Source organism: Lissotriton vulgaris, chromosome 12 (assembly GCF_964263255.1).
Source record: "Lissotriton vulgaris chromosome 12, aLisVul1.2, whole genome shotgun sequence".
In the NCBI taxonomy this organism is placed as follows: domain Eukaryota; kingdom Metazoa; phylum Chordata; class Amphibia; order Caudata; family Salamandridae; genus Lissotriton; species Lissotriton vulgaris.
The window spans coordinates 641,598,273-641,611,653 of record NC_141700.1 but is presented as its reverse complement, the minus strand read 5'-3'; the positions used below and the strand labels follow the sequence as shown (position 1 = coordinate 641,611,653).

Sequence of the window (13,381 nt, the reverse complement as noted above, 5' to 3'; positions counted from 1 at the left end):
TATGATTTTTGTGAAAGAATTTATATGAACTTATTGGTCGTTTTGTTTGGGTACATTGATATGTAACTACATTGAATTACTCTTATTCGCCGATTTTACTGTCACTGAAAACCCTCTTTTCCTTCACCTATTACCCACACGTATCACAAACCCTCCCCCCTTTCCCAACCTTTGGGGCACTATAAAATAGTCACTGATCAATGTATGTTTAAAGTGACGTATATACAAGATACTAGCACATTGTGAATAAAACAATGTGTCTTTACAATTGGTTTCTTTGATTGTTTATATTTTCTTTGTTATTATTGTTCATGTTTACTGGGACCCCTTCCCATACCTCAATTGATAACCCAGGTCCCCGTAATTCTATCTGGGTACAACCCCCCTCTTTATAGTTCACTTCTCAGTAAAAGCATCTTCTTGCCGGAACTTGCTCCCCCGTTGCCTACGGTTGGAACCTGTATACTTACGCTTCCGCAAACAACTTAAAACTCTGCTGTTCCCCAAATAAGCTTTTTTCCCTTCCCTTTCGGCTAACTCAAGTTCTTACAGCGCGGGGATGCCTCCGGGTCACCAGGCGCTCTATAAATTGTTAAATAAATACTGTGTGCACACATGTTTTGCAGTCTGCCCCAAATCCTGCCTTTAAGTGAAGCATGAAATACCCACCTTCTCATGTAACCATTAACTACCAGTCTTCTGTCATTATTGACCCACTCCTAGAAGCTACATAAATGTATTAATATTTTGTTTGTTAAAATAATTAGTTTGATAGTCCAATCTTTTTTGCATAAACGTCTACATCCTATTTGTTCCTCTCTCTTTTACTATCCTAGTCCTTGTGCCGCTTCCCATCGCTTGTACATTGAAAAGGAACCTTTTAGTCTACTCGCTTGACTGGGCCATTTTATGATCTGTATGTAAGTTTCATCACCTATTTGACTTCTCTAAATCCTCTGCTTTTCAAAACTCTCTTCCAGTTATATTCATTTATGACAAGTAACCACTTTGCTGCTCCAAGGGTGGATGACGAAGATCAGTCAAAATAAAGAAGAAAATTTGCTACAAATCAGATTGTTACCAGATGTGTTTACTCCAGACAAAATACCTGGGTTGTGACTATAAAGCAGGGCTATCCTGTGTCGGTTGAGGAAGGCTGAATCCATGCCCTATATTCAGGATAACCATTGGCTACTGTAACTCTTTGTATTTAGATGTTGTGTACATTAACGAATCTGTTGACTTGGACTTTCGAGGCCTTTGCAAAATTACACATTTTCTGCATATCAGGAATTCAAAAATTACAAGAAAATTATGTCCACTTTTTACAAAAGCCTCAGGCTGCTTCTGAAAATATATATATGTCAAGCAGCAGGAAAACGATATGAATACGGCAGTAGACCCATCTCAATAGTGCGGAGTCCACAACATCAAAAAGAAAAGCCCTGGCATCTATGTGATATTAAATGTTTCTTTTTATTAACACAGATACAGAGTGAGGAACAGACAAATCAACAGAAGCATAATGTTTACAGCTTTCACAGGTCAAACATATAGCACATACAGATAAAGCTGAGAACAGCACAGGGAGGAAAGACGGCATGCCAAAAAGAAATTCCTCCCAGTATATTTAAATCTTTCAAGAATGGCCACAGAGCACTCTGCCCCCACCTCCCACCCACCCCAATACATTTTTAAATATTTCCCTTTTTTCCTTTAAAAAAAGATCTACCAGCTTCTAAGCATGTTACCCCCCCCCCTCGATTCAAGTATTGCACAGTTTTTTTAATCGAAGAATGCTTTGATTCCGCTAGTTTCCTAACTCTCTTTCTGCCATGCCTCTTCTGACCTGCAGTCGTTTTGGAGCGAGTCAACCCTTATCCTACTTGCTTCCAGGACCAGGGGCAGTGAAAAGGGAAATGAAGAGGGCATTGAACAAGTCAATGGAGATCTGGAGTGATGCTGTTTAGGTGCCCTGCACAACCTCTACAGAAGTCAGCACTTCATCTTACGTCACTCAGAGTAGGGTACACCCTGCCTTCCCTCAGCAAAAGAATAAACGTTCAGGGATATGGTCAAATGCCCTTTCAGTTGAAGACAAGTCAACAGGCCTGTTTTCTGTACACACGGGGATGCAGAGTGCACCCCCAGAAGCGGGAAAAGTTCACCTATCTATTTAGGTTGATTTTAGGAGAAGTGGCAGTATTTTTATACCTCTCACTTTAACATGGTATAAGGGAGTCCTAGCTCAGGTGGATGCCTTGCAAAACATGTTGCTCTCTGTTGGTCTAAGAGCAGATAATTTCTTGTAAAATGGAATTGTATGTGTGACTTCTTAGCAAACAGTGGAGGGGCCTTTGCCTAACACCACCGATTCTTGAACCCTAGCTCTAAGTTCAATGAAACGCGTTTCCAACATATAAGTGCTTTTAAAAATGTGTTATAATAAATACTATAAATAAGAGCTAGTAGAACACGCAAAGAGCCTCTAGACTGAGCGTGTGGCTTGTGTACTGTGTAACCATGGAGCCACGCTTCTTGAGAAGATCTAGTGAGAGCCCATTGAAAATGTTGCTTTAGTCTTATTCTTCCCTCTAACTCTACTGTTTATCAAGTGCTTGTTTTGCCTCCCATGAGAAACCCATGTGATGCTTTTCAAAAAGTTCCCTTCAGCACCATCAATATTGATGCTCTGTCCAAGAGGACTTTAAGATTCCCTACATTCTCCAATCTAACTTCTCTGTTGAGTGTCTTTCTTTGTGCTAGATCATGAAGCCAAAGAAGACACTAGGATCATTCATGTTCGAGGCTCTGTAGGTTTTCAGAAAGTATGTTCAGTGTAGCATTGTTAATTGGAAGATAATCTTGCTGGGACCACGATTAATATCACTGCGTTCCCTTTCTCCCCTAATGATGGTGTAATCAATGCCCTGTTATTCTGAATGGGCAGTGAGAGGTCTATATTGATCTACCCAATCAAGACCCACTTCCCTAGAGTAGTCACAAACTTTCTCAATATAAATACTGGGAAGCTGGAGACTGATTTTGAAAATGTGCCTTTGCAAGAGAAGAAGGTCTCAACAATGGCTTTCTGAAGACCATAGAAGTAAGTTTTCAACCACTGCCACTTGAAACAAAGACAACGAAACACATGCCACAGTTGGATATCATTTAAGAGCTGTGCTTCAAGATGAAGAGACTGCATTTTATCTATGAACAATTGACGGTTAAGACTATGAAAGGTGAAAGCATAAGAGTGTCTTATCTCTTTACAAACATGACTGGTAATTACAATAACCAGACCCTGGTGGCCATTAAGTGAATTTGTATATTGGTTCAACAAGAATGTAGCATGAGCTCGAAGAAGTGCATTGTGTCGGATTAATTTTACACTCTTGCTATTATTGTCTACAGGCGTATTCTATCTGTAGGGTCTGATCTCTCCAGCCTCTGGTACACCGCGAGAGGATATGCTACTCTAATCACGCTGAAAAATTGGCCATTCATGTTCCAGCTAATAAAGATGTTTAAGAACCTCGGAAGAAAGAAATGCATCCTTCGTCATTCTGAAGTGACACTATTGATATGCCTAATCTTTATAATTTTTCAGGTTTCCGGACACAGATCCTTGACTTTCCTGCCTGAAAGTGGTGCCAGAAAATGGAGTTCCCAAGAACTTAGACATGCAGACAGAAAAAGAATGGCTTTGCTACACATTTGCTTAAGGTAGGTTAGTTACAAACTATGCTCTTAGCATAGCATATATAAAATAAATAAATAAATAAATAAAATGCAATTTAAGTACAGAGCCTGGGAAAGAATAAAAAGCAGCAACAAGGTTTGTGAATTGTCTATGTGATGCATACATTATATACATGTGTGCATTGACAAGAGGTTTGCTGGCTTTAAAAAATAAGAGAATATGCATACATACAAGGAGGGGAGGTCAATGTTTCCTACAACAAAATGCCACATGGCTGACTTGGACAAAACTGGCAATAAAAAGGAGGTCTATTGGAAATCGGGACACACCCTAAATGTGTAAGCAATATGAAGTCAGAAGAATGGACAATAATGGAAAGTCTGCGAGCCTCAATAAGACAGATGAAGTGGTCAGCTGTAGAAACCATGGAAAAACCATGTTGAAGTAGAACAGAGACTTATTGCAGTGATGCACAAGAGGCATCTCACATAGACATTTGAAGATGGCAAAGCTTGGCAACGGCTGGAGTTGAGAATGAAGCAGAATGAAAATACACCCGATAGCCCATCATGAACAAGACTGTAGAAGCAATAGAAAAAAGGTAAACAAACTGAGTGGTTTGGGGAAGTACTGAGGGAATTTGCAGCAAAGTACACTGGATAGACTACATTAAAATGTAAAGCAATTATAAAGAAGGAAGGAGACCATGTACTTTAAATTTGGTGGCCCACCCAAGCTTCTCCCGTCTTCCTGAATAAAGGGCAAGAGTCAGAGACAACTTGGATACTTTGGTAGAGTCTGTTACTTTTTGGAACTCAAGCAAGAGGAAGGGGGGAGTGTGTGGCACAAGATAAACAGCTAAGAAAGTAGGCCCTGCCATTCAGTGGAATCATTTGAGATAATTCTAACGTAATTTAGCAGACTCCTATATAAATGGTATAGTCTTGAGGGAGCTACGTGTGGGGCCTCTAGTCCATGAACGATCATCCTTAGCTTTAGTATTTCTGTGAATCAAATTTCTGGTCTGTGGTAGGGTACTAAGAGCCTGCCTAGATCCCGTTGAAAACCCTAGGGTTATCCTCAGAATTTGAGCAAATCGGCAAGACACCATTGTTTCTATCACATGTTACTGAGAAACCAGAAGACTGACAACATGATCTTCATTGACCACAGGGAGACCTTAAATCAGGGGTCTCCAAACCGGTCCTGGAGGGCCGGATCCATGCCAGATTTTTAAAATAACTACATGTATCTCAATGGGGATTATCCAAAAATCTGGATTGGATCCGGCCCTCCAGGACCGGTTTGGAGACCCCTGCCTTAAATGGAGGAACACTGGCATCCTTAAGGTTGTTGCACCACGTATCACGTGATCGATTGAAGTCTAGGGTGCAGGGGTTCAATGCCAAATGATTCAATGGGGTGCTTTTGAGGTTTATGTGTTACATTGCCACACACCAGCGATCTTATGGAAAAGAAAACATTTCCTCTTCTACGTTTACCAGGAAAAGAAGTGCATGCCGGGCTAGCAAAGGAGATTTGTAAATTAAAGACGCTGGTCCCCGACAGTAGATTGCGTAACAAATGAAACTAAGGAATTCCTTGCCAACGAGAGAAGATTCTTTCTGTGCACTGCTGCAGTGGGAAGAAGTAGCGTAGGGCTCACAAACCCAATGGTTCGAAATAGAATTCAGAAAAGATAAAACATCTCCAGCCGGTACCAGATACTTCATAAAAAAGCTTCACACTTAAAATGAAGCAAGCTCAGGGAACCTCCTGTCGGGCTAATCTGATGGAGGCAGGTCCTAATACAGCATCTTCGAAAAAGAATGAGGTTTCTCCTACCATACTTAGCTGCCTGGACCTTGAAGAGTGGACCTAAAAGGATCTTGCTAGTCGATTTTACGCCAAAACCAAACAGTCTGGGAATTAGGGGAATTTTGGTAAGGATATTGTCTAGGAAATTAGGTTGCAAAAAAAATTCTCTTTGTTATGCTCCTTCCTTCCCTATGCCTCACAAAGCATTCTTTCAAAGACTCTTAAAGGGGTCATCCAATGTAGAGAGAAACAACATTTTCTTTACACAGATCTGCACGGCTTACAATCACCAACTGCAGACATTCTAGAAGATTACTTTATTTGTTGACATCAACTTGGGTTTTGGGATGTATTGTGACATCACTCACCGGATGACTGCTTTAAAACCCCCCTCCTACAAAATGTTCCAATTGTCCTCTTCCATGTTTTCTGAAGCTCTAACTGTCAGGGCGGTACCAACTGCACGGCAAACCTTCCCCCAGATCCCACCCCCCTCTGCCCCCTCCCCTACTTCTCCCCTCATTAACCCACTTTCCCCATGCTTACATTTTGGTTTGAATGCAATTTATTGTTTGTTGTGTTATTTTTTATTAGCAGAGGTAGTGTGGCAAAGGTCGGCCGCTGCTAAGCAAGTGATGCGTGATCCAGGATACAGAGAGGTGGTAGCGGCGCCTGCATTGACCCAACCGGTCAACAACAACAACAGAAAAAAGCAACATTAGAAACATAACATACATATCAGGCTTCCTGCACTTAATTACATCTGAAATACTTTCATATATTACCTCTTTTCGTGAAATATAAGAAAAATAGACAATGTACATATATTACAATGGCAATGAAATGTGTAACTAGCTTTAGTTTGGAAAGTTCTCACGATACATCGTGTCCATTTTGGTTCCTTTTTGCCTTTGTTTTTTGTTTTTTATTTCACACATTACAAGTGCTGAGTTCAATCATGTTGTGGGGAGGGAGTTTCTGCACACAAGGGGAGAGCACCAGATCCCCTTGTTTGGCCTCTGTTGTGGGTTCTTTGGCTGTATTCACTGCCCACAGGGATGGAACGCTTTGCTGATCAGTAGAGTTGAGTGAAAAGTATACATACATATTTGACTAACAACAACATTACATTATCATTTTTTACTATCGTTGCCAGTAAACTTCATATTTCTTCTAAAAACTCCCAATCATTTTGTTTTTTGAAAAGATATGGACATTATGCAAATTTTTCAATTCTGGAAAAAAAAAATTATTACTAACATTGAAACTTTCTGTGGAAGTAGATTTTTAGAAATGGATTTTAGAAAGATTTAGCGGGTATTTGTTTTTTTAAGGTGGCCTTCCTCTGAAACCAACGGCAAAACACGACTGCTCCAAAGTCTTTAGTGAAACTGAAAGTGCTATTTCTCAAGTGATTTGAACAAAAGTTCAAAACAAATTCACCCATTCCTACGGATCAGCTCCCTCTAAAGGACACCAAAGTCACTAGCTAAAGAGACACCTGTTGCTTTCCCAAAGTTTTCAATGTGATGACGTTGAGACACCATTTTGAAGAAAAAGCTATAGGGGAGTAGAGTATGGATGAGTGGACAAATCTGAATAATATTCAAGTGCAGCAGGGAAGGAAAACAATGAAAGAGCTACAGAAAATCCTCAGATATTAGTTGCTGTTTAGCAACTTTCACTAAGCTAAGCATGTGAAATATTGCAACAAACTCATTCCAAATTTCAGTCAAGTTTTAAGAATTATTTTTGTTTTTGCAATTCTGTAATTCTTTGGATAGTGATAGACATTCTCTGGCCTAAAATTTCTCTTTGACAAATCAGATTTTTTTTCTGTGGATTTTGTTGTAGGGTTTTCATTTTATGAATGGGATTTCTGAAATATTAACCTTGAATTCCTCATAACTTTCACCCACTCTGTCTAGGAAAGGTTTTCAGAGGCAGAAGAAGACTGCTTCAAGTGTGAATGTACTAATTATTAAATAACAAAAGGGCTATATCTAAATGACTAAATACGATTTTTAAAGTAATTTCTTTACTTTTCTATTTGTTCCAGCTTTTAAGGAGTTATGATCCATATTCGATATTGGCAAAAAGAAGCTACTCACAGATTGAAGGAAAGGGAAAAGAATAATGCTAATTCAAGCTAGGAGTCAGGTCACATAAATCTGACTAGGTGTCAGTAATTCTGCACTGGTGGTGGGAAATTGTGCGCTTTCCTTGAACTGTTATTTGTACTAATGGACTTGTACAAAATGGTCGGTTGATGCAAATGTTACTTTAACTCTGATTTTTGGTGCAAATGTCTCTCCAAAACTACTTGTTTTGAATTGATTGGAACCAGTGGAACTAATCTAATCGACAAACAGTTTTTAAAAATGTTAATTTGTGTGGTCGAATGAAGGACATGACCAGAAAAAATAAAACTAAATTGGGCCTGCAGTATTGCGTTGTGATGTCAGCCAGGTCTGTCATTAGCCTTAAGTTTAAGTGTCACCTACCAAGCTTCCTTTACGTAGGTGTGGGTGGAAAATATACAGCAGCTCTAATGCAATTTAGGGATGTCACACATGAACTAAAAAGGGAAAGCAGATCAACAGTCTATTGAAGCTTTAATGACAGCAACACGTGTGCTATTTTGAGCTGCCAAATAGATGGGAATGAGTGGTTGCAGGATAACCAGAAAAGTGACTTATAGCTTACAAATCAATAAACTCCAGGGCAAAGAGTACTGGTGAAGAAGTACTTTGGCATTTGTTTTAATTGCTTTAGCACAAAATAGAGTTTCCATCTAGGAAAGGGCTTCCATATTGTGTGAGATCTTCAATATAAAGGGCAAAGTGGTCTTATTTTGCACTTCAGTAATTGGCCTCCTCATGTATCCCTCCCACATCAGAGGGATTTACCGTTTCCTCTCATGGATGGTAACAGGGAGTGGAGCATGAAAAAGTTGAGAGAAATGGCACACTTCATTAAGGCTCTCATTGCTGAGGTCAGTGTGCAGCCCTACAGTCCCTAATCTGAATCCTGTTTGGTTAAGTGAATAGATGTGTTTGTTCTCTCAGTCCAATGGTACATGTACTGTCCATACGTGCAATACATAATTACACCTCTTATTTAAATAATAATGTGGTCCATGAGATGTGTAATAAATAATTACAACTCTTATTTAGGTGGTAAGTTGATCCAGTTTGTGGTGTGTACTATATAAATGCCCAGATTGTGCCACAAAAATGCCCAATAAGGTTCAAGGTGCCATGCTCAAAGAAGGATGTTTAGTAATAGATTCAAGACTGAAGTGGGCCCCTTATGGGCACTAGCCAACAATCGGGAGGAGCTGGGGTTGATGGACTGGCTGTAGGAAAAGCCTATACAAGTAGCCTGCATTTAGTCTCAAATAGTAGTTTGCATTGAACATGCCTACTTGAATAATGAGGTATCTCATATCCCTTTGCCACCAAAGCAGTAAGGTCTTTCTCGAATACTTCGTGGGCTGGCCTGCTGAACACGGTACACTACAATTGGGGTGATCTCACACCATAGAGCAGGGAATTGTGGGATAATTGCATCTAATGTATGTTACTTTCATTTTCTTTCTTTCACCTCCACTTTTATTTATTTGTTTTTGTATGGGCGTAAAGTTGCAAATTTTACAGTGTTGTGATGCTGTATTGAATGAGCTACTACAGTGCGCTCAAAGTTGATTTTCACGCGTATCGGATATCTTTTACCAACCAGTTTGGTTAGTTGCCGGCAGTCCCTTAAATCCCTCCAAAATCCATATAATGCTCGCCAGTCTGACAACTAACAACCATTATGCCATCTAAATAATCTGTCTCCTTTAAACAATTATTGTCTTAAATGTTAGCTTATTTGGTTAAAAAAAAAACACTAAATTATTACTGTGCTTACTTTATTTGGACCTTTGCAGAAAAATAAATTAGGTTATGTACATTCACATTGAAGGCTGCTGCTTCTTCCTCAGTCTTACTATCCTCAAAGGGCACCTCAGCCAGTGTATCTCTTTCCTAGGACGCTTTTTTCTCACTAAGGAATACTCTGGGTGTCGATATTTTGGTACTGTGTTGGCTTGGATAAAGCCATGCATTTGATGTATGGGGCAATTCGTGGTGGAATTGGCTAACATCAGCTTAGCAAATTTGTATCTGTGCAGTTAGCTGTCCAACGCAATCAGCACAAGAGAGGCTGACTGGTAGGCACCCCTAGGCATTGCTGCTCTTATCCCCTAAAGTGGACAAAACCCAAATACGAAGAGACTACGGAAAAAGGAACACTCATCCTGTAACAACAATGGAACATGGGACGCAAAAAGGTTATCTCCAAATGCCTCTTAGGTGTTTACCAATATATCAAGGAAGGATTTCTTCCTTTAAATAAGAAATCTCAGGGTCTGTGTATAAACTCTACATAATGGTTCTGAAGATGTGGTGATAGGAACTACTTAGGGGGGTAGAAGAGAATGAGTGTAACCATGAAGAGAGAGGTAGAGGAGATAAAGATAGGCTCCACCCCGCCCCAAATATATAATGCCCTTAGTAACCAATCAGCACAGTTTGCAAATGTTGACAAATATTGTTTTCCTCCTCATCTCCCTCCCAAGTGGTATTCTGGAATATCCTTTGCTTCACAAGTTATAATGTGTCATATACTTGGCAGACTTTCCTGACTTTTTCCTGGATTTACCACTTTCCCATCCCAGCCCTCGAACACAACACAACAAAACCAAGCTGGTTATTTAATGTTTTGGGGGGCGCAAAGAACTTCATCAGTTGACTTTACATTGATGATACCTGTGGATGCAGCACAATATTGTGCAAGCTGCACCAATGCATCAACCCTTAGTTAAACTGGGCCTAAATGTTTAGCAAAATAAGTGTAGCCATTTGGAGGAAGCACCAAGCTTGGATGGAAGATGGGCTTTGGTAGGCGCTCCATCCCACACTCAACCACGCTTTGAAATCACAACCTACCCACCTTCTAGGAAGAACCAATCAGCTTACTTTCACAAGTCACTGCGCTCAACAGCCTATGTTATCACGATGAGCAGTCTGCAAAGATGTTCTGCATTTTGCATTCATGGAACTCGATGAAAGCAGAAGGACGGCAAGAGCCGCAGTACACTTGCTGTGAAATGAAAGATTGTTCATGATAGGTTACTCTATTTTGGAAACACTGCTACAGAGTGGGACAGGTAGGTATTCTATGTCAGGGTGCAATGTGAGTGATGGTCATGACAAGGGAACCAACAGGGAGCAGAAGGGAGATTTTACATTACCATGTTCACAAAGCTTCTACATCTTCAGTCTGCTCATGAAAGAGGATAAAGCTGTTGCAAAGGCTTGTTTGCAAGACAAGCATTATCCAAAGGGAACTCCTGAAACAGAATGGTCAACTAACCAGGAACTCTGCCAAATCCTGGTTCAGAGAAGTCCAGCCAAGCTATCTGACTACTATCAATACTATATCTTTAAAGACGAGCATTCAGTTTAGGCGAAGAACTTCCATAGTACCTGCTCAGCTTCCCGCTCACGTGGTGGGCTTACAAAGAGCGGATGTGGAATTTATGGTGCTCGATACATTCCTGCCCCTTTACATGTTTCTGATCGGAACTAGCTGCAATCAGACTGGCAAACTCATTGAACACTGTTGTGCGCCGCTGTTAATATTAACCTGCCGGGGACTGAAAAAGCAGCTTCACAGCTGCTGCTGAGGTCTACAGAGAAGTAGCAAGTTTTAGTCCAAGAAACTAGGATGCTAGGTGTGGTGCGGGGAGCAGCATCCTTCCATTAGACACCATATAGATTTGGTAACAATAAATATTGAGTGACATGGTATCGCCGTGATGACCAGAAGTGCATTGACTACTCCCCCCCCCCCCCCCACTTCCTCTGTTCTCACATCCAACATCCTAGCTATAGCGTTCCGTCTCACCCCTATGTTTGGTTCTAAGAAATAAGTGCAGCTCCATGTGTCAAATAACAACAAAAAACCTGAAGTAAAAAAGAAACCCTTAAAAGCAAAGAAAACTTTGGCAGTTGGAGAGTAGGTTTGGATCATTTTTGTTATACTTCTTTGTCGTCCTTTTTGTTTTTTTGGATTTCCTTTAGAGCGGAGGTGTGTCTGGTATGTCTTCTTGGCTAGCTAGCAAGGTAGTTGACAGGTAAACTTCTGAATCATTTCGCTTTTTTTCGATCTTCTTTTAGTAGTATTTTTGGATTTTATTTTTCACTTAAAGCCAAAGTTTGACAGTTTTTTTTTGATTATTTAGTTTTGTTTACAAAAAAAACATCCAAAAGTTTTTTGCCTTATGTCAAGCAAGACCTCTTTTCAGCAGATGCTTGCATTTTTTGTAATTTTTACTTCCCTGCGGGCCAGGATGGTCCTTTTTTTGTTGTTGGATGCAACGCCGATCTCTCGGTTTACTACACAGGGAACACAAATCCATAGTAACTGCTTTTCCTTCTGAGCTTCAATGCCAGCTAGAAATATGCAAAAACCTCCTGACAGTTAAAACCATTGTAAAATCAATAGAAGGTTGTTTTCCTTTGTCTGTATAGCCTGCAGAGAAAGTACAGTTTCTGCAGATCCATTAGCCTTCTATCAGAGTGAGAGGTCGTTTCAGAGGTCAAATGACGTCATCAGGTAGCTGGAGAAGTCGCATTAAATGCTATTTATTTTCAGTTCTTTTTAAGAGGAGCACTAGCAGCATTGACCTTGTAGGCTTGTCTAAACCTTGTTCCACCAGTCTCTCTCTCTCTTAGCGGGATGCAGTCTCGTGCGGCACTGGTGTTGCCGGGGTGCCAGAGCGCGAAGCAGCCGCTGAGCTTGCTTCGCTGGGACTGCCCGCCACTGCTACGCTGGAAAGAGCTGTGCTGACTGCCACGACATCCGACGGAGCAGGACCCACCCCGGTGGCAGGGGTGACGCCGGTGGTAGTGGAGGGTGTTGAGTGAAGGCCCTGCAGACTTTGCCCGCAAACGTGGTGGTGCTTCTCCCAGTCCTTGTGTTGGCAGAAAGAGCCGCAGTAGCGCGCCGTGTTGCAGCCGCTGCAGGTTTCGCTGGCTTTGCGGCCACAGTTCCAGCAGCTCTGTATAGAAGCAGAATCCCACAAGGGAGAAAAAACAAAGCACAATTATTCTAATTATCCTGTTCCAACAACCTTGAACAAAATTCAACTAAACTTCAATAGCATCCTATTACATCCTTACTGTCTTTGGCGAGATGCAGTAAAACGCATGCAGTTGTGGCAGAACAACCGACCAGTTCTCCTTATCCTCTTCTACATATCTGTTTAAAATTTGATCTCAATTGAAAATGGATCCATTTTTATAAGAGAGTGAGGCATATATGGTTGCAATAATCATCTTAACGCGGGAAGATAAAACCAGGTCCTTGGGACTCCTACATCCTCTGTAGGTCTTATGTCTCGGCACATAACTATTTTCTGCCCCATTCAGTACATTGCATGTACAATTCAATCAATGTGTGGCAACTAGAGTCTTGTAAAATGTATTCCACTAGAGCTCTTTATAGCATCATGCATCCTGACAGTAAATATCTACATGTTTATATATCAAACATAGGATAAATTATATAAAATAAAATTAAACCATCACCTTTCTTTATTGCTCCATATGCCACTTCCGGATAATATTACGCACACTGCACTAACTTTCCTTATTGCATTAACGCACCTTCTCATATCATAATTATAGGCTATCACCTTCATGTTTTGTTCTAGAGGAATGCCACCCCTTCTCATACTTTATCTACATTGCATGCTATAATTTCTTCATAATACGGTCTCTTTTTCAAGTTAACCATTGTCTTGTAATG

General features: G+C 40.6%; 1 protein-coding gene across 3 annotated transcripts in view; it reads right to left on the bottom strand.

Moving 5' to 3' along the window:
• Positions 1–1,453: 1,453 nt before the first annotated feature.
• Positions 1,454–13,381, bottom strand: part of CBFA2T3 (CBFA2/RUNX1 partner transcriptional co-repressor 3) — a 353,436-nt gene continuing 341,508 nt past the window's right edge. For all 3 annotated transcript variants that reach the window (XM_086945802.1, XM_086945804.1, XM_086945803.1), the window contains exons 11-12: positions 5,023–12,632; positions 1,454–4,882 (exon numbers count right to left, since the gene is read on the bottom strand). In XM_086945802.1, the coding sequence (XP_086801928.1) occupies positions 12,303–12,632 (330 nt within the window). In that variant the 3' untranslated portion in view covers positions 1,454–4,882; positions 5,023–12,302. The remainder of the gene's footprint in view (positions 4,883–5,022; positions 12,633–13,381) is intronic.